Below are 21,345 nucleotides of genomic sequence, written 5' to 3' on the forward strand. Positions count from 1 at the left end.
GGCTGTTTATCCAGTGAATGGTTAAGATTCTCGAAGCTAAATATGCAAATTGAAGAGTCAAGCGAAAAATAGAAAATATCCAGATGATAACTAAAATCCAAATTCTGAGGGGGTTATTGGTGTCATAGTTCCAATCATTTCTATTACAATTTCAATTTTGATGTTATCCAAAATTGCATCGGTGATCTCAACGCTAATGTCCTTCACGTGCGGTTCGAAGTTGCTCCATTCCATGATTGAATTCAAGTAATCCAAAGTCAATAAGTTAGTACGGTTTCCTCCACCAAAGGCTTGTTGGTCCCATTCTTTTGTTCTCTGACGAATCTCTGGAGGCCCCATGACTTGTTTATAACTTTTCGTTCTGTCTTCTTCTGTTGGAAGAGTTATCGCAATATCTTTCACACAATCAAACACCATCTTCTTTATCCTATGCAATACCCTTTTAGATTTCAGCATACGGGAAACATCATTAGTCCTACGAAGAAGCACTCCCAACTCCCTAGTACAATTCCCTTTCGTTATTGACTCATCAAGTAAGCCACTCCAGATAGCAGCTGATAACAATGAGTCCTCTCTGATATTCTTTGGCAGAATAACACCACAGCTCCGTATTCTCTGTTGCATTCTCCTAACATCCTCCCTCACTGTTCCATCAGCACAATAATCTCACTTGTAAAACCATGTTATTCTCACATGTCCATGATTTCGGCTAATCTCCACGTGACATGTAGTCAAGACCAAGAAAATGTTAACAAAAGTCGACTACATTTCACACGCAAAGATTGATTGAGACCATAAACAGTACAAGACCAGACAATAATTTCTCAGCAATGTTTATTACAACATAAAAACTTACCATTTGGAACTCTGCATCCAGGAATCTTTCTCAGTAATTCAGGACCACCCTCTATGCATCTCTGCCGCTGCCTTCTATAATTAGTAAGAGCAAATTAATACTCTTTTTTTTTCCCATCGTAAAGATTTGAGGACTATCAAATACTTAAGAATTTGAGTTCGTACCTGTGCGGTCCCATGTTGCATAAAGTGTGAGAATAAAACAAGTGCTGGTCTTCACGTGACAATATGGAAGTTCCCTCTTCATCAGTATCCGAGCTTCTATGAGATGAAAACTGAACAATATGATCGACCAAGGCTTCATGATTGTTCCTTTGGTCATGAACCTTGCTTAGAATATTTTTCGTCTCTTTGTGGATAGCAAGCTTGTTATATAGAGCTTTTAGAAGTTGGTAAAATGGGAGTAGAGCCCTTTTCTTTTTAGAAGCTGTCTCTGAATCTCCATTCAAACTCCACCTTTTTGAATACCCTCTTTCTGGAAGGAAAAGCTCTAGGATGAAAGGCTCTTGTTGCTCTTTGAGAAAATCTGTTAGTCTTTTCTGTGGTTTTGGTGTTGCTGAAGCCATTTGAGGTGTCTATGTTGAAGGGTTTGAAGTTGGTGTGAATTGGTAAGGACTAAGGAAGATGTTGAAGTTAAAAAGAGGATAGAGAGAGTTAGCATGTTTGAGAGCAGCCATACAAGGAAGCTTTGGCAGTTTTTGAGCTTGGATGCTCTCTTACCACACAGATTCATAGATAGGATACAAATTCTACAACTGACAAAACACACATAAATTAAAAATAACTCTACTTGCTTCCTCTTACAATTGTACTCATTTTTATGTTTTATTCTCCGTACCCAAAAAATCTGCAAGTTTTTTATTATTATTTTTTTTTTAATTTGCATCAAAGATATTCTTAGTCAAAAACAAATTATTTTTAGGACTTGGATATTATACATAGTCTTCTTAATACTCGGTCAGAAAATCAAACTCCTATCTATAAGGATGTGCTAGAGTCTAGAACTCCTATCCAAAGGCAGTGTAAAATCACTTCAAAAACTTTCTAATGGTAATCAATTGTTGCGAAAATTGCATGAAGACTAATACTTACAATTTTCTCGTATCAAAACTAAAGAAAATTGTAAATTTTAAATGAATAGTTTGACAAATAAAATATAATTACCTTTTTTTTTTTATTTTAAGTTTGTAATTTTGTATTGTAACAAAGTAACAAACAATAAGATTTTTTTATGCTTGTGATTTTCTTTGTCCTTTTCTGCCACTTGCGATATGACTATGATCTACTTTTTTAATAGAAATTTTTTACTGGTCTTGTCTACATGACCAAATTACTTTAATAATTGAAACTTGTTACCATTTTAACTTTTTCCAGCGAAATTGTAGCATTTTTTCAGAATAAGTATTATCACAATTTCCCCCCCACCACCAAAAATAATAAGATAAAATAATGTGCTAACCTCAGTATATATCATTAGTCATTGGAGTTCATTTTTATTCCTAACATCTTTTTTAGTTTTATTTGAAAATTTACACCATAATCTATAACAAAAAATTATAAACTTACAAAACATTTTAAAATTTTCAAAGTATTAGTAATCTTAGAGAGTATTAAGCTTCACTCAATAATTAGTATCTATATAAATATATAAAGACGATTGTTTATTTTTGTATATACAAATTTTTATAGACTATTTTTTTTTCTTATAATTATTTTCATACCACTCTCACATTCTTCTCTTCTAATATTTTATTTTTCTACTTTCTGTAAATTTCCGATTAATCTGTTATTTCATTTTTTTTCTTTTTTTAAATAATAGAGGCATGTGGTAACTCTTTCTCACTGATTAAAAAAATATGTTAATAGTGAATAATTTCTTTAGTATGTTGATTAAAGTTTGTTCTTTCTCTTAATTTTGTGAATAGAAAAAGTTGTTAGAAGAGATAAGATAAATTGGGTAAGTTTTACAGGTGAAAAAGAATTAGTCAACAAATGTGGATTGAAAATAAATTTAATGGAAGAAAAAAAAAAGTGCTTTCTAATCATGCATTGTTTTACGAACGATGAGTAAGTTTGGCTGTTGGTCAATTTGTATAGTTAGGGTTGTTGGAATTTTATTTTCACTCTCAAGATCAACAAGTAGCATGGCCCCATGTACACCACTCTTTGCAAAAATAATTGGTTGGATTTAGCATGTTCCTTAAATTAAAAATTAATAGTTTGTTTACCAGCATTTGAAAAAGTGAACTTAGAAATGACACATATGTTTGGTAGAAGTTCTTTAACGACTTAAGATGTTATTATCTTAGTATTTTAAAATTTTATACCAAGTTATTTTTAAAAAATGAAAATATTATGTGTTCATCCTAATAAAAGATGTTGTGACCTAAAAAATATTTGTAAGAAAAATTTAATAGTAATTTTTAAATGACTAATTTAGTGATATTTTAAATATTTAAAAGATTATTTCGGTTAATCAACTTTTTAGATAGCTAATATAATGAAGGATTGACATGAGAGTTTATTCTTAAAACTTAAAAAGGAACATGCTCTTATTTGACTATTTTTAATTTTTTCCCCCCTTGACTTGGGACCACATGTATTCTCCACAAAGTGGGGCTAATTAACCCTAAGCGTGTGGTTCAGTAGTAAGGGTTGATCCATGCTTAAGCAAGGTCAGGGGTTCGAATCCTGCCTTGTGTATGCAGTCGCGTTAAATCTTGGGACTAATTATCTCACCCTTTGAGGTGGGTTACATCTTGGGACCAGCTATCCTACCCTTTGAGGTGCCTCTAACGTAGCGAGGAGATTAGTCACTGCTATCGGCAGTAGATACTCCAAGGACGAACTAAAAAAAAAAAAAGTGGGGCTGATTCAGTAATTCTTGCAATGAATTTCTTTTACATATGATGCTCAACTAGAAACTGTACTTAAACAAAATAAACATGTAACATCTAAAATTAACCACTTGTTAGTTTTATTTCTTATTCTTTTATTCCCATGATAAGTATATTAATTTCTTCCGAGACTAATGTTAATTTCTGAGGAGAATGAAAGTTATGAACCCTACTCAGAGTCCATTTGTTTTAGATTTTGGTATAATTGATTTTTTTCAAAAAAATCAAAAAATTAATTTGAATTTAAAAATGATATTTTGAAAATATTTCAGAAGAACAGATTTTTGTTTAAATATATGATTTAATAAAATTACTTTTTAAGCATAAATACAAAAGTATTTTATAAGTCCAATGCCTAAAACCAACTCTTATTAACAGTTTTTTTAATGTTTTACTTGCCAAATATTTTATTTAAATACAATTACGAAATTGTTGAATTGTTCAAAAATTAAACGAGATATTAACTTATTTTATATACAAATAAATATTATTTCTTAAATTATAGTGTCATTAAACATGCTTATTCATTAAATCATTTATTAATACACACACATATAGATGAGTGAAAGAATGATAAAAATAAATAAATCATACAAACTTTATGATTAAAAGTAAATAAATTTAACTTATGAAATTTAAACTTGTACTATTTTTTATTAATAAATTTTTTAATGAATTTTTGTTATAAAAATTATATGATTTAAAAAAGTAAAACAAAAAAAAATGAAAGAATTAATATTTTTCTCCAACAAATTAAGGGGAAAAAATTATACAGCATACCCGCAGAAAATATTTTCATCCGTGTTTCCTAACTATAAGACTTTTTTTTAACTAATTTACAATATTTAACGAGATTAGTTAATTTAGTTGTGAACATTAAATTTATCAATAATTTAAACTATATTTACAAAATTACTTTTGACATCTCTTAAATTAATTTTCTCCCTTTTCACTTAATTAATCAATGTTTTAAAAAATATATATATTTATATGTCTATTTATCTTCTCTAATCTTAACAAGAGAGAGAATTTTTTTATCCACTTAATTTCAAATATTTATTATCTTTTATATAAAAAAAAGTTAATTAAATAAAAATATATTTTTAAAAAAATATAATTAATATAACTGAAATTGCAAGGTCTTATAGAAATGACATACAAAACAGTTAAAAAAATGTTATACGTAAGGATGAGGATAGAGGTAGTATTTTTCTTCTTAAAAAAAAATTCCAATTCCATTATTTTCCATTCCCTTTCTCTTTACTAATGGTGTTAAAGTATTAGATGTTTCTATATTTGTTTAAAAGATATCTAAAAATTACTAATATTTATTAAATTAACTAATGTTACATCAAATTTTAAAATTTTAAATTTGTACGAATAGTTAATTTTTAATATTATTTTTATTATTTAAAAATTTAAAAATAAATACATAAAAATAAGAAAATTACTTTTATATATAAGTATAGATTTACAATCGAAGAGTACGAAAATGGAACATGAAGAATAGTAGGAAAATGGTGTAACTAGCTGGGATTGTTTAAGGAAAAGTTGAAAGAATAGGAGTGCATTTGGTTTAATTAGAAGTGGAAGAAGCTTGATCAAAGGCAATGCAATTATGCAATTATTAAATGGAATCAACTTTCGAGATGGATCCAACCACTAATCTTGTACTATCGCCTACCAAATCCAAATCTAATCCAACCATTGTCTGTTACTTTTTGTCTCAGTCACGGGCTTTGACAATAGATCATTAGGTACATTTTTATGTGGGGTTTTCTCACTCCACTTTATTCAAAAATATATGCAAACATGATATTAATTTCCTTGCCTTCAGCTAAATCAACTCAGCAATTTTGAACTTGATCGATGCAAACCACGATCAGTTTTCGCACAAAGAGAAAGCATATCCACTCATTAGACAGTTTCATCACATTTTTAAATACATATTCTTAGTTTAGTCAATAAGAACATCTCGGTAAATTCAACTTGAAATACAGTTAGAATATAAATTCCGAATTCGTGAATGCATGGAATCCATTTCCTTCTGCTATTGGCATTACTTGCAGAAGAGAAATGATTCTTCTTTGTTAAACGTGCTGTGATATTAATCATTGATAAATAGTGGAATAAGTACAAACTTAAATCCTGAATAGTTTAGGTTTGGCTAGAATTAAATAATTGTATAATAAATTTAACACATTAGCCACTGAAGACTCAAACATTCAAGGGATACAACATACATATCTAGTCCTGACACCCAAAAGATTTGGGCACTGAGATTGGAGTCTGGGCTCTCCATTTCTCAATTTTGGTCTTAAGATCACTATGGAAAGAAATGAGTGATTTCTGACGACTAGCAAAAGCTGCAGTAAACTTCTTAACTTCCCCTTCTAGATTTTTCCTTCTCTCTACTTCAGAATTTAAATCTTTCAAAACATTTTCCTTTTGGCTGGAAACCATGGCTAGTTTCTCCGATGATTCAGAGTAGTTCTGCAGCAAAGAGTCTCTTTCCCCCTTCAAAAGTAGTAACTCCCTTTCCAGGTTTTCATATCTTTCATTTAAATCCTCCTTTGAGTAAGCAGTTTCTCCTCCCAAACCAGAGCCCTTTGTCACAAAAATTTAGTTTAGGATAATCAAGAACAACCTACTATGCTTTGTCTCAAATTTTATGCTAGAATGCAGTTCTATATTTTCCACTAATGGTGCTTTTATTAACTGAGTGCACAGATCTGTGCATAAACTAGTGAAAATTATCTTGTAGTCTTTCAATCTTTTATTCTCTTCAATGGCATTTGATTATATAAAAAGCTAAAGAGAAATCAGTACAATCTGTAACTGTATGAAGTGATTTTCCTGACTGTTTTTTCCTACCCCCAATAGAAATTCATTGGCTTTACCTGTGGTGCTATTGAAAAGAATAAAAGACTGAATTGAAGAGAGAAACCAATAGTTCAATACAATCTGTAACTACATAAAGTGATTTTCCTCACTGTTTACTCCTACCCAATAGAAATTCCTCAGCTTTACGCACATTCAATAAGTTCACTTTGGAGGTTCTGACAATTCTTATGGGTAGGGTAGGACAAGCTAGCACAATATGAAGCATAAGAAACTCGACTCTTAGAGACCTACAAGTGACATTCAGGGAATGAAATTTTGTAATCTTCCTAATAAGTTTTTTCAAAAGAAGCTATTTCAAATTTCTCAAATCATTTTATTTTTCAAAGGAAGCCAAGCACCGGTCCCATCATTTGGAGGTTGTTATAAGTAAAATAATTTACTGCTAAAAATAAATCAGCCATATGGAGATCATGTACTATTTGAAGGCCATGTGCTATTTGCAACAAGGTAACACTTTATTTCTTACAATTCTTATGATACACGCATATTCCACGAGGAAGGACGAAATGAATCATCAATGATTCTTTTCATTTTATTAAAAAGGAAACCACGTGAAAAGCTACTTGTCTATAATTTCTTAATCATTTGCTCAATTTCAGCTATTGACAAGTGCCGGTCAAGACTTCAGTTACTATTGTACTAGTGGAAATGAAGTTCTAAAAAACGACACAAGTGACCCTAAAAATAAGACAAAGAATAAAACCATGATTGATGATTGATATCTTGATATTTGTGAGCAGACAACTACCTTGTGTTCACAGCTGCACTTATGTTTCCTCTCCTGTCCTTCTGTTATTGAGCTTTCCGATGACTCCAGCGATGTAATTATATTACCAATCCTCTCACGAAACACTTTCTGTTGCTCATTGATTAAAGTACAGTTCCCAGTGGAAGACCTTTCACCACTCATATTCACTGCAACATGACCTTCCAAAGTTGCAAATAGATGAGCTCCAATTTCACTCATGGTTGAAAGTATCTTGGCAGTCGATAATGTGCCACCCGATGCAAATCTCTGTTAAAAATACAAGAAAAATATTTTACTATTTCTTGAAATGATCATGGCAAATAAAATTTGAAGGAAACTGATATGGTGCACTGATTCAACCTGCATTACTGACAAAACCTCTTCAAAGCTATCTTTGAAGTTTCCCACAGATTCAGATAACCTCAGAGGCAATTCATGATTTAGTAATGTTTCTTGTTGATTATTTGGTGGCTCGCTCATTAATTGCTTGTTTGATGGCACTTCCTCTAAATGCCTTTGCTGGATTAACACAGAGCCAAGCATAATACAGATAACAGGTTACAAAAAAAAAGCTCAAACAGCAAATGCTAGAAATGCATAACATCATGCCCCAACAAGGACTGAGAAGAATATAGTATGTCTATAGTTCTCATTATGAAGCAAGCTCAAGATAGTTAAACTCTATAGAAACGATGCTTTATATCTCTGTATCAGTAGTTCAAAATGGATTCAAAATATAAAAAAATTGAAAATATTCTAGAAGAAGGCACAAGAGATATGTATAATTAGGGATGGCAATGAGGCACCATGAGGGCTGTAACGACCCGCCCTAGGCCGTCACATCAATAACCAACCAAAATAAAATATATAAAATAAAGAAAATAGAGCAAAAGCCAGCTACGCTAGAGTGTAATTATACAATAACATATAAATTGTTTCCAAAATATATAATATAATCTGCTATAGCAGAGTCATCATCCTTAGTAAAGTTATACAGTAATCCAAAAGATAATATAATATAGACACCCTAGGTGCTGGTCAAGCTCTAAACCTTGCTACTACTCAAAGCAGCTATCAGAAGACTTCTTGCTATCCCAAGCCTCACACCTGATCTGCTCCCCCACAAAGTGAGATCATCACAGTCCAAACCACATGGAAACATGCAAGGGTTAGCACATATAAAACCAACCATAGTACAATAAAATGAAATATCATTAAACAGATATTTATCCATAATATATATATATATCCGCACCAAGGAAATAAACCTTATAAATAGTTATTTCCATGCCAAATATAAATCAAATCTAAAATCCAATGCATACAATCCACACCATTTGTATACATATTCCACATCCAGAAACAAAGTCACACCACTGTATAATTATTCCATGATCTCACACCAACATATCCTCACAATGTTGGCCTCAACACCATCCACCAAGTGTTGACACGCACGCTGAAACATATCAGCAACCCAGGAATCACACCTGACCTCTCATGGAAATATACAGCTGGAATTACGTCGTCACGTAACCCTGGTGATCATGGCCACTTCATCCATCGGTATGACTCGGCCTGGCCCCCATACCGGTAGCAAATAGAATACTTAAAGGAGTACTTCAGAATCCACCTAACATCTGAAGTGGTTTATCATATAACCTTTGGAAAAGTTCCACATTGGAATCCTCACCATGGGATTCCCAATTTCACATTTTTCCAAAGATTATATCCTGATCTCACCAAGAGATCTAATCCATACCATAACCTTACTCCTTTAAGTCCTATTTACTTTTCCAAACCACATACACAGCATATTCCATAATTAAACATAACCATAACCATGCCAATTTGTCAATATAATAATAATATAAATATCCAAAACAACCATCAATTGATCCAAATTATACTATATGAAATGAAAATCTCCACATAAAATAGCATATTAAAATTATACTATTCCTATCATGGTCATACGCACTAGATTAATTTTATAAGCACTACCCTTACTTGTATAAACCTGAACTGAAACTCGGGCAGAACCTCCACCTCTCTCCTTAAACAAGAACCGAAACTCGGGCAGAATCTCCTCTACTGGATTCTTCTTTCTCTCTCTTTCCTCTTTTCTTTCCCCTCTTCTCTCTTTCTCTCTCTAGGAATTCTTCTCTCTCAAGGCATGCATTTCCAACACCCCAAGGCCCCTATTTATAGAAATTTTCGCCACCTAACCCAGAACGGCCCGTTCCGAAAATGGAACGGCCGTTCTGAATCCTTCAGAACAACGTAAAATTTTCGACTGGAACGGCCCCGGAACGGCCCGTTTCGAAACCCAGCAGAACGGCCCGTTCTCCTTTCGGAACGGCCCGTTCTGCAAGGAGAACGCCCCGTTCTGCTGGGTTTCGAAACGGGCCGTTCCGGGGCCGTTCCAGTCGAAAATTTTACGTTGTTCTGAAGGATTCAGAACGGCCGTTCCATTTTCGGAACGGGCCGTTCTGGGTTAGGTGGCGAAAATTTCTATAAATAGGGGCCTTGGGGTGTTGGAAATGCATGCCTTGAGAGAGAAGAATTCCTAGAGAGAGAAAGAGAGAAGAGGGGAAAGAAAAGAGGAAAGAGAGAGAAAGAAGAATCCAGTAGAGGAGATTCTGCCCGAGTTTCGGTTCTTGTTTAAGGAGAGAGGTGGAGGTTCTGCCCGAGTTTCAGTTCAGGTTTATACAAGTAAGGGTAGTGCTTATAAAATTAATCTAGTGCGTATGACCATGATAGGAATAGTATAATTTTAATATGCTATTTTATGTGGAGATTTTCATTTCATATAGTATAATTTGGATCAATTGATGGTTGTTTTGGATATTTATATTATTATTATATTGACAAATTGGCATGGTTATGGTTATGTTTAATTATGGAATATGCTGTGTATGTGGTTTGGAAAAGTAAATAGGACTTAAAGGAGTAAGGTTATGGTATGGATTAGATCTCTTGGTGAGATCAGGATATAATCTTTGGAAAAATGTGAAATTGGGAATCCCATGGTGAGGATTCCAATGTGGAACTTTTCCAAAGGTTATATGATAAACCACTTCAGATGTTAGGTGGATTCTGAAGTACTCCTTTAAGTATTCTATTTGCTACCGGTATGGGGGCCAGGCCGAGTCATACCGATGGATGAAGTGGCCATGATCACCAGGGTTACGTGACGACGTAATTCCAGCTGTATATTTCCATGAGAGGTCAGGTGTGATTCCTGGGTTGCTGATATGTTTCAGCGTGCGTGTCAACACTTGGTGGATGGTGTTGAGGCCAACATTGTGAGGATATGTTGGTGTGAGATCATGGAATAATTATACAGTGGTGTGACTTTGTTTCTGGATGTGGAATATGTATACAAATGGTGTGGATTGTATGCATTGGATTTTAGATTTGATTTATATTTGGCATGGAAATAACTATTTATAAGGTTTATTTCCTTGGTGCGGATATATATATATATTATGGATAAATATCTGTTTAATGATATTTCATTTTATTGTACTATGGTTGGTTTTATATGTGCTAACCCTTGCATGTTTCCATGTGGTTTGGACTATGATGATCTCACTTTGTGGGGGAGCAGATCAGGTGTGAGGCTTGGGATAGCAAGAAGTCTTCTGATAGCTGCTTTGAGTAGTAGCAAGGTTTAGAGCTTGACCAGCACCTAGGGTGTCTATATTATATTATCTTTTGGATTACTGTATAACTTTACTAAGGATGATGACTCTGCTATAGCAGATTATATTATATATTTTGGAAACAATTTATATGTTATTGTATAATTACACTCTAGCGTAGCTGGCTTTTGCTCTATTTTCTTTATTTTATATATTTTATTTTGGTTGGTTATTGATGTGACGGCCTAGGGCGGGTCGTTACAAGGGCGGGTAATAGTAAACTCGCCCCCGTCCCGCTGAATGAAAATTAGCCTCATACCCACCCCATATCCGCGCGGGTATCCATTAAGCGGGTATCCATGAATTTCTTGAATACCCACGGATATCTATGGATATTTATAAAATTTTTAAGAAATTAAAAAAATTAATTACAAATAATTTTAAGTTTATATTTTAATGTCATTGAAATATTAAAAATAAAAATTCAATGTTAATTTTGAACTTTTATTTAACGTTAATTTTGTTGAAATAATAATAAAAATTCAAGATAATCAATAACTTAAAATACATCAATCTCACAAGTAAGTTAAAGTCTCATCACAAAGCTACAATAATTCAATCTCATAATTCCAAATGAAAGTAAACAACTTAAAATACATAAATCTTATTGGTCCAATCAAAGCTAGAAAATTAATCAAATTACATCTAACATAATTTTATAACATGCTTAACACATGTCGGTAACTTCATCAATCTCACTTTTATAAGAAAATAAGATGAGAGAGTGTAATTTTAGGGTTATGTAGTACAAGGATAATTAGGATATTTAAGAAATAATATTAAGCGGGTACCCTCGGGTATGGATATCATCATACCCGCCCCCGCCCCATTTATAAACGAGTAAAAAATTATCCGTCCTCATTATTCGCAGGTACCCAATTAGCCTATCCATTTATTATCCGTAGCAGATTTTATCCACAAATACCCGCGGGTGCGGGTATTTTTGCCATCCCTATGTATAATTCATATTATCATAATTGAAAGTAGTAACTTCATACTAGAAAAAGAGTGTCCATTTTTATTCATAGAAGTTAAACAATTTCTTTTAGTGATCTTCGGGATTGATCACAATTCTACAAAGTCAAAATTTCAGTTTCACAAATGTAAGAAGAAATCTATCAGATTCTGACCTCGAGTTCATTTATCCTTTCTTTAGCAAGTTCCAGTTGTCTCCTCAAATCATGAACCTCTCGTTCATACTTCTCAATTTCACTTGTACAACCCTGACAAACATAATCCAAATGAAAATAAGTAACAACCACAAAGAAATGCATCATATACTACTTAATTGGGGAAAAAAAAAGGGATAACCACGTATAAGGCTACAAGCCACAGGAGCATAAACTGTGATCAAAACATTGAACAATTGAACTATAAAAATGGTTTACAAAAATTCCAGTTTTCGTAAAACCTTTTAATACATGATCATGGTAAGGTGAGTTTCTAATAGTTGAATACCATTTGGCGAAAAGAATAGCTCAACAATAGAGGAAATGTTGCAAAATCCATTAAGCCAAATGAAGAAAAAAATAATCTCGACTAAGGCACCGATTTCTCTTCTATATTATGTATCTTCAGTTGTGGAGACCTGTGCTTAGCGCCACTCTTCCTTTACTCTTATCTTTGTCTCTTTTGGGGGATGTGGATGGATGTGAAATAACAGAAATGCAAGAGCAAGACATAAAAGAAAGTTACTTAGGTAAAAAATTAGTAAATATGAACTCACAGCAGTAGCATCACTTGTCGGGAATGACTGAACTTTTCTATTGGGAGTATCTTGAAGGGAATCAAGGTTTGCAACATAACCGTTGTTCATTTTCAACCACATATCTTCATCAACCACATTACTGAAAGCATCGGGAAGGGGGCTGTAATCTGGCAATGTTGAACACTTTGATCGCCTTGCTACAAAAGCACTGGGATCTACCTTAGGAGATTTAAAAATACCTCCTTGAGATATACTACTAATGTCACTGAATTCTTCCATAAATCCGTGCCTCAAAAATCCCGGTCCCTAATGGAGAAAATGGTAAAAAATAAAAATCAGCAAGAGTGGGAAAGAGTTGACTACATAGAGGAAAACTGTGAAATATTCCAGGGGAACAAAAATGGTCAATGAATAAATGAGGTGCACCTGACTGTCGTTCGTCCCACAGTCTGAGAAAGATTTAGTAGTGGAATTTTCGATTTTCATCCGTTGCTCCCTAATCCATTGATCACGAGATTTCCTCTCCTCTTGTAGTTCCATTTCAAGCTTCCCACGCTCCATTTCAAACTATACAGTGGAAAATGAAAAGATAATTAATTAATACAAAAAGATAAAATAGAGTCCATTTGATGCTTTAGAATGAATTTTAACGGCTCTAACATCTTCAGAGTTACATAGAAACTTGAAAGGTAAGACCTACCTTGAGCAAATCGTTCCTGAGTTTAAAAATCTCTTGCTCGAGCACCTCAGCATGGGATCCCTAAAAAGAATTTTTTATTATGTAATGTTTTCTGATTTGAATGAACTCATTATCATCAGGAGATTATTACCTGAAGCTTCTTACGTAGCTCCTCTATCTCTAATTGTTGCCGTTTTAACAAAGCTGCATCCGTCAATATCTGTAAAATTCCTACTGTCAAGACACAGTTTGGCCAAATATGGGCTAGAAATGAAGTACCATCATGCAAATGGAAGCAACCATATACGCATAAAGCTAGCTAGGGATAGATTGATGGTTAATTATTGAACCACCTATGTTAACTATTTCCTAACAAAAACAAGTAAAATGCAGAGGCTTAGCCGAATTTCTTGTTCGTTCTTCATTAAATTTAAATACCTTTTGATCTGACTAAGCCTCGTAATATTATTCTCATTTTCAATATTCAATTTCCATTATTTCATTCTCTGATGGTTAGTTACAAAGAATATTCACTCAAGTGAATCATCTGATACTAGGTAACAGAAAACTTTAATCTGCTGCATATATCCTGATGGGCAAGTCTTGCCAGAATGTATAAATTATTTTCAATTTTCTTCAAATTTATTTAGATTTAAGAACACAAATCACTATCTTATTAGCCAACGTGCATGCTCTGTATGCAAGGTGGAAACTGATCTGCCACAATTAATGGAACCTAGCAGTGGCTACACATGCACCTACAAAACTTGCATCAAGTTCATATTTATAAAGCAATTAAGCATTAAGCAATATGAAAAATTTACGGCAATAAAATAAAATAAAATAGGGTAACAAGATGGTAAATTTGAAGTGCACAAAAATACACGGACCTCGTTCACTTGAACGCAATTGGTGATGCGTTTGGCTCTACTAGCAAACTGAAGAGTTCCCCTTGTTTCTTCGATGTGAATCTAAATGATTTGATGAATATTGCTATTAAAATATTAGTGATCTCCAAAGATGAAAAGAGAGCAACACAACCGAAATCACAGCCTCTACCTCTTCTGGGGCTATGGTGCAAATAATTGACGTTTTGGCATTACCACCAAGAGCAGGTTGGAGTATACGAGTTAATTTACTATCACGATATGGGATATGCCCCCTGCCATAAAACAAAAAGGGTGGAACATTATTACCTTTTAAAGCCATTAAGCTATTAAAATTAAAATGCTTTACAGAAGTCAGGGAAAGAAAATATACCTTTGCTTCGAACCCTCACTTAGTTTGTTAATAACGTTTCCCAAAACCATCAAGCTCTTGTTAATATATTTCCCTTCTTTTAAACGTACCCCATCAGCTCCAGTTTTAGCAATCCTTTCAGAACCAGCTAGATCTACTAAATTCTAATTCCACAAACTCAACAATAAGCATTCAACTTACTCAAAAGAAATTCTAGTGTACAAGAAAGGTGAAAGAAAAGGATACAAACCAAGACTGAAACTCGAACAACATCATTAATTGAATCATTGGAAGAAATGGAATCTTTTCCTTTACTTTCAATCACCTGCATATTTGATTGTAGCATATGATTTAGGTGTAATTTTACATGGAAAGGTTTTCTAAGAAACATATGTATCGCAAACAAAAAGTTTGAATGATACCATTCTAAATATTGTGTGCGATCTGCTACTCCTTACATTCATATTTGTCTCACCAAAGTGTCTGTTAACTGTAAAAATATCAAAGAACCATTTTCAACTTAAATTTAGCGTGCATGTATGTTCAAACTACAGACAAGATTATAATAATGTATCAGTATAAACACAAACCTTCCCCTGCTTTAATGAGATCAAGTACTTGTTCAGCGTTATTTACAATTTCCTCTTTCAGTCCGGCAACAAATACTCCACGCTGGTAAAAATTAAAATTAAAAATAAAAATTAGCCCATTATATTATACATGTATTGTATACAATATACACGCACATCAAATATAAAAAAGAATTCAAATAGCAAGTAGGCAACCTCCAAACTCTCGTGAATTTGCAATTTCTGATTTTCAACAACAAGAAGGTCATTAATTTCTTCATTGTAGATCTCCATGTAGGAAACTCTTATCAGAAACTCTCGATCAGACATCTGAAGCACCAAATTGATGGAATCGAGCGTTACATGAATAACCACAAAATAAAACAACCTCGTACTGTAACCCTACACCTACCGTCTCAATTGTCGCAAATATGTCTCTAACTGCACGAGGAATCACTCCCAAGTCAGTCTCAGAACCATTCATGGTAAAAGTCTTTCCACTACTGGTCTGCCCATACGCAAATGCAGTTCCTGAGCATAGCATGCAACACAATCTCAATATATCAACGTTTATGTTTAGAAAACGCAAATAATAAATTCTGATAGTAAGTGCATGCGCTGGATCATCCAAACTATCATTAAAATACCATTGATTTTAAGTAAATGTTAACACATTTCCTAAGAAAGTGGATTATGGAGCCCAACTCAACTTTACAAAACCAACTTTAAGGATTACTCTTCACTTTTATATATTAATATGGTCATCTCATTAGTTGGTGCGAGATCTCGAGCACACTCCCGCACACATAAACATCTTGGGAGTGAAGTTTGCAAGACTAAACATCTACAGATGACCAGATAACATAACGATACCATCTTAAAAAAGTGGATTAAGGAACCTAAGGTTGAGTCAGATCCAATCTCACTTTCTTAATGGACAATGAAATTGACTTTGAGTTTAAATAATTGAAAATAAATTTGGATAATGAATTTTACTGCTAACTTAACATCTAAACACAAATCATTCTACTTTAAAATGAATTTTAGTTATTCACTTTGGTCTCAATATTCATCCCAATTTTAAGTTTTAGTCCCAAGAAAATCGTAATATTTTAGCCTCTATACAAGTTTATCTCTACCAAAAAGTTTTTGTAATGGTTTTATACCGTCAAAAAAAAATCTACAGAGACTGAAACTTAATTTCTATGAGTAGAAATTAAATCTAACTATTTTCATGTACAGATACTAAAACTTAAAATCAAAACAACTATAAGAAGAAAATGAATATTTTAACAAACTTTTTAATTCTTAAAAAAAATATTTCCTACACTCAAACATACAATAAATCTGAATACTCGTCACATTGTTTAGTGAGTTAGCACTTGAGCTAAAAGCTAAGACAAAGTGTTTAACTGATTATTATTAAATTAAAATAATAACAACATGAAGTAGATTCGACGCGAGAATCGAATTTAGATACCGTTGAAGCCGTCGAGCGCCGCGTGAATGATATCCTTGGCGAGGAGCTCGTAGACGCTAGCATTGGTGCTTCCTTCGTCGAATATGTGATCTGAAAGAGCGCGAAATGATTAACAGTTGAGAATTGAAGAAAGAGAAACACGAAGAGGCGTGAGAATTGAATACGTACCGAAAGCGTAAGAAGAGGCCGAGAGAGGAGTGCCATGGATCTTGTGGAGAGAGATGCGGTTATCTTCGACCTTCCAGAAGGTTCCAACAGAAGAAGAAGCGTCTTCGGAAACCGGAGGGCGAAGACGAACGGCGACGCAGATCTTCTCCATTTGCTTTTTCTCTCAGTGGTTCTTCTGCACCAGATAGAGCAGCGGGCTCTGCTTCAATCCTTTTCTCTTTTACTACATTTGAATTTTTATGAATTGACGGAAATGCCCTCGCGGATCTTGGCCCAACGGCTCTATTTTATATCTGGGCCTTGTTCTAACAACTCATGGGCCTACAAGGAGCGGTCCCTGTTTGTTTTGTTAACGTTGACAGCTTGTCTTGGCCTTAAGAACTTCGCTGTTGGATGTTTGTTGTGAATGGTTTTTTCTCCCCTCACTAATGTATGTAACATCTGGCACTCCTCGTTTTGCCTTTTCAGTTTTGCTTTTTTAAAATCAACGATGTTACCTGTGTGTGTGAAACTTTATGATAATTATCTCAAAAAATTATTCACTAAGTGTATAAAATGATAAATAATTATCCCCGATTTTGGATTGATGTAGGATCATTCGACTAAACAAATGAATTTTAAGTTTGAAAATAGAATTGTATTAAATATTTGAAAGAAGAATTTTATTATTTATAATAATGTTATTTAATATAAATAATAATAATCGTGTGAGTTATATAATAATAATAAGAAGAATAATTTAAAATCTTATACTTTTTTTTTTCGTCCCTGGAGTATCCAGGGCCGATAGCAGTGACTAATCTTCTCGCTACGTTGGAGGCACTTCAAAGGGTGGGATAGTTGGTCCCAAGATTTAAAATCCCTGACCTTGCTTAAGCGTGGATCAACCCCTACCGCTGAACCACACGCTTGGGGTTAAATCTTACTCTTTGGTGTATAAAATTAAATTTTATTCTACGAAATGATAATGATAACAATTAAATTTATCATAATAGTCATTGTTGAAGACCAAATACCAATAGATGAATGTGCTTCTCTCCGAGCTTTTATTATTTATATATTAATTTTGATAAATAAAAATTTTGAATTAAAAAAGTATTGTATTAATTGTATATTAATGATCATGACTTTTTTTTCTCTTGAAATAAAAGTGTCAGAAGGAATATTACAAATGAAAAAACAATGTCTCACTATAAGTGTTAAACTATATTAAAATTTTAATTTTTTTTGTAAAGGGGTGTAATGTTTATAGAAGACTATCATTATTTTTAAAAAAAATTAAAGTTTTTTGGATTCAATTTGAATAATAATTAAATAAATTATCATTGCATTGAGGTGTTGAAATTCTTAATTATTATATTTTAAATATATTTTATATAAATATTAATATAATTTAAAAATAATTATTTAAAATCGTGTTAAATTTAGGGTTCATAATTTAGAATTTATGACTTAAAATTTAGGGTTTAGAAGTTATGATTTAGGGTTTAAGATTAAGTTTAGTTTAATTTTGAGAGAATTATAATTCACAAAAAAAATGTTAGGTAAAAGATTCATGATAAAATACAATTAAATATAATGTTGTATTTCTATTTTAGCAAACATTGACAAAGGGAAATTTACAAGTTGCAACATTCTCAAAATTTGGTGACAACATAAATCAAACTTATATATAATTTATATGATAATATATATATATATATATATATATATATATATTTGTTATGATTTTTATGCAAAAATATTAAAATAAAAATGTGTCATGTGTATTACACAAACCAAAATCATAATTATCAATATTTAAAATGATCATGTATTATTTTATAAATAGTTTATTATAAATTTAAAATATAATTAATATTAAAAAATATTTATTAAAAATTTTAATATGATGTAATTTAGATATTTTAAAAATATTTATTATATTATGGAAATTAAAATACTAGTTTTTATAATTTGTTAAATAAGAGCTCAACAAAGTTTTTCCACTTGTAAATTTATAAATCCTAAATCCGGATTATTATTGTTGAAGAAAAAAAACTAGCTTGATTTTGCAGGTACAGCCATCCCTTGATATTAATATTTTTTTGCTGCTAATTTTTTTTCACATTCTCTTATTCACAGCGTAGTTTTTCTTTTTTTCAACTAAATTTCTATATACACAGTTTTTTTAACACACAAGAAAGGCAAAAAAAATAACAATAAAATAATCTCTTATCCATAGGAAATTTGAAAGAAGGAAAGTTTATACCACAGATAAATAATGCACAATCATGCACATATAAGATATTATTGTGTTGTTTATCCTTTTTCTAGAACTAAAGTTGTCTTATTATTAATTAATGTGTCTAATCTGCATTTCTGCAGGTCAAAAGATGACGGCTCTTTCTTTAATCTTTCCAACAAAACGAAGATTTTATGGTAAGTTCTTGGAACTTGCTTATGAAGAAATAGGAGAAAAAAAATTAGGAGATGATAATATTTGGCAACGTTCACTTAAATATACACATGTTATTTTATCATACACGAGTTTTTTTTAATGTTTTTTTCCTTAATTTTTTTAAATTTCTGGATACTGATTCTTTGTGGATTTCATGGGGGCTACAAATCTGAATTCCTAATAGATTCTTTGCATTTGGATAAAAAAACAACCAATCATCAAAAAGTGATTGTAACTTTGCGAGACGGACTTCACTAGGTCATCTTTATTTATCTAGTCAATGATCGATATTAGGAAACAAGAATATAATGTTATTTTTAAAATATAAATTTATTAATAAAAGTAAAAAGCATTTTTTTTCTTACAAGAGGAATTATTTCTTGAAAATCAACAATTCAATCTATAGTAACAATACCATTACTTAAGTAAAGTACATGGTAGTAGTGGAGGTCATTAAAGAAGTTGTATGACTTCCACGTTATTAAAGGAATCATATATTGATTAAGGTGAAGTTCAGTTGCTTTGTCACCATTAAACACTACAAAAAAATATTTATTATTGCTAGAATTTTTTTCACAAATAAATATTTGTGGGAAAAATGATATTATTGACGGAATTTTTTGATGAGTATGTGTCCGTCTAAAATATAAATAATTCTGATAGATATCATTCACGTATTTTTTTCGTCTGAAATTTCGGATGGTCTTACCTACATATTTTTTTCTTTAGAAAATTATGATGTTTCAGATAGATATTTTTCACGAATTTTTACCATATAAAATTTTATATAGATATTATTCACGAATTTTTTCTGTGGGAAAATTATGATGTTTCAAGCAAATATTTTTCATGGATTATTCGTCTAAAATGTCATTCATCGAAAATTTAAAAATGTTCGTCGGTAACTTTAAAAAATATGATGATAAAAGATTAATAAATTAAATTGTTAAATACTTAACAATTTTTATCATGCTAATTAATTTTCCATACCAACTATTACATATATAAAATTTATAATTAAATGATAGCATGTGAGACTCCCGTACGAATTTCTTTTTCCCCAAAACTTTCTTTCTCTCTAAACTCTCCCTCACACTCTCAACTCTCACTCTCTTCTTCTCACTTTATTGATTCACTCTTGTTGCTTGGATTCAAGGTGCGGAGTAGGCGTTTGATTCTTGTTGAGCCATGCAGAGCTTTCTTAAGCTTCCCGTTCTTCATCCGTCTTCTCCCGTTCTAGCTTGTCTTCTTCCCGGAGCTCGGATTTCTTTGTACCGAGGTAAGGGAAGCTAGTTCTTTGGCTGATTTTGTTGGAAATGAGTTCATAAACTCATTGAGTGGCTGATTTTCTGATGATTGATGAGCTATTTTGATGAAAACGATTTTTCGAGGTTTCCGGGGTTTTAATAAAAATTTGGGATTCTCCTTGTTTATGGTTGCATGTTGAAATAGATTGTGTTTTTTAGCTATTTGGTGAAAATGTGGTACTTTGGATGGATTGCATGTGCTTGGGGTGCTAATTTTTGCAGGTTTTGAAGGAAATTTTCAAACTTGGTGAGTTACTGCTGAGCATCACGCCGGGCGCAGTTCTTGGCGCCGGGCGCGTAACCACCAGAGGGCTCCATTTGGGCAATCCGCCGGGCGCAAAGATGTGTGCATCGGGCGTGCTTGAGAATGTGAGCCTCTAGATGGCCCACGCCGGGCGTGGAAGGACCACGCTAGGTGCGATATCAGTATGTGACATGTTTTTTTTGGGTTACTGGTGCTGTGCCGGGCATGACCATGTCTCACCGGGCGTGGAGACTCCTTGGGAGTCTCTGCCAGAGGTGGCGCTGGGCGCAATTGGTATTGCGCCGGGCGTGAGACTTTGGGGAAGTCTCTGCTTACCCTGCGCCGAGCACTGGTTTGCACGCCAGGCGTGTGAGACCTTTTGAAGTCTCTGCCTCCTAGT

General features: G+C 32.7%; 2 protein-coding genes across 4 annotated transcripts; both read right to left on the bottom strand.

The window, feature by feature from the left end:
* Positions 1 to 57: 57 nt before the first annotated feature.
* Positions 58 to 1,639, bottom strand: LOC109815744 (uncharacterized). 2 transcript variants are annotated; one of them, XM_029274853.2, is made up of 3 exons: positions 1,021 to 1,639; positions 857 to 927; positions 58 to 644 (listed from the first exon to the last, which is right to left on the bottom strand). In XM_029274853.2, the coding sequence occupies exons 1-3, from the start codon at positions 1,419 to 1,421 to the stop codon at positions 91 to 93; spliced, it is 1,026 nt and encodes a 341-aa protein (XP_029130686.1). In that variant the 5' UTR covers positions 1,422 to 1,639; the 3' UTR covers positions 58 to 90. The 2 variants fall into 2 exon arrangements, with proteins under 2 accessions (XP_029130686.1, XP_020236130.1); XM_020380541.3 differs by having other exon boundaries at positions 857 to 930; positions 1,021 to 1,637.
* Positions 1,640 to 5,832: 4,193 nt separating this feature from the next.
* ZCF125 (P-loop containing nucleoside triphosphate hydrolases superfamily protein) lies at positions 5,833 to 17,158 on the bottom strand. 2 transcript variants are annotated; one of them, XM_020380533.3, is made up of 18 exons: positions 16,955 to 17,156; positions 16,787 to 16,876; positions 15,719 to 15,837; positions 15,523 to 15,636; positions 15,328 to 15,409; positions 15,160 to 15,227; positions 14,988 to 15,062; positions 14,759 to 14,901; positions 14,558 to 14,660; positions 14,389 to 14,469; positions 13,650 to 13,718; positions 13,520 to 13,579; positions 13,246 to 13,386; positions 12,838 to 13,125; positions 12,242 to 12,334; positions 7,765 to 7,923; positions 7,405 to 7,671; positions 5,833 to 6,359 (listed from the first exon to the last, which is right to left on the bottom strand). In XM_020380533.3, the coding sequence occupies exons 1-18, from the start codon at positions 17,103 to 17,105 to the stop codon at positions 6,000 to 6,002; spliced, it is 2,463 nt and encodes an 820-aa protein (XP_020236122.2). In that variant the 5' UTR covers positions 17,106 to 17,156; the 3' UTR covers positions 5,833 to 5,999. The 2 variants fall into 2 exon arrangements, with proteins under 2 accessions (XP_020236122.2, XP_082919300.1); XM_083063174.1 differs by lacking the exon at positions 7,765 to 7,923 and having other exon boundaries at positions 16,955 to 17,158.
* Between the last annotated feature and the right edge of the window lie 4,187 nt (positions 17,159 to 21,345).

This window comes from Cajanus cajan, chromosome 9, assembly GCF_000230855.2.
Source record: "Cajanus cajan strain Asha chromosome 9, NIPB_CcT2T_4, whole genome shotgun sequence".
Lineage (NCBI taxonomy): Eukaryota > Viridiplantae > Streptophyta > Magnoliopsida > Fabales > Fabaceae > Cajanus > Cajanus cajan.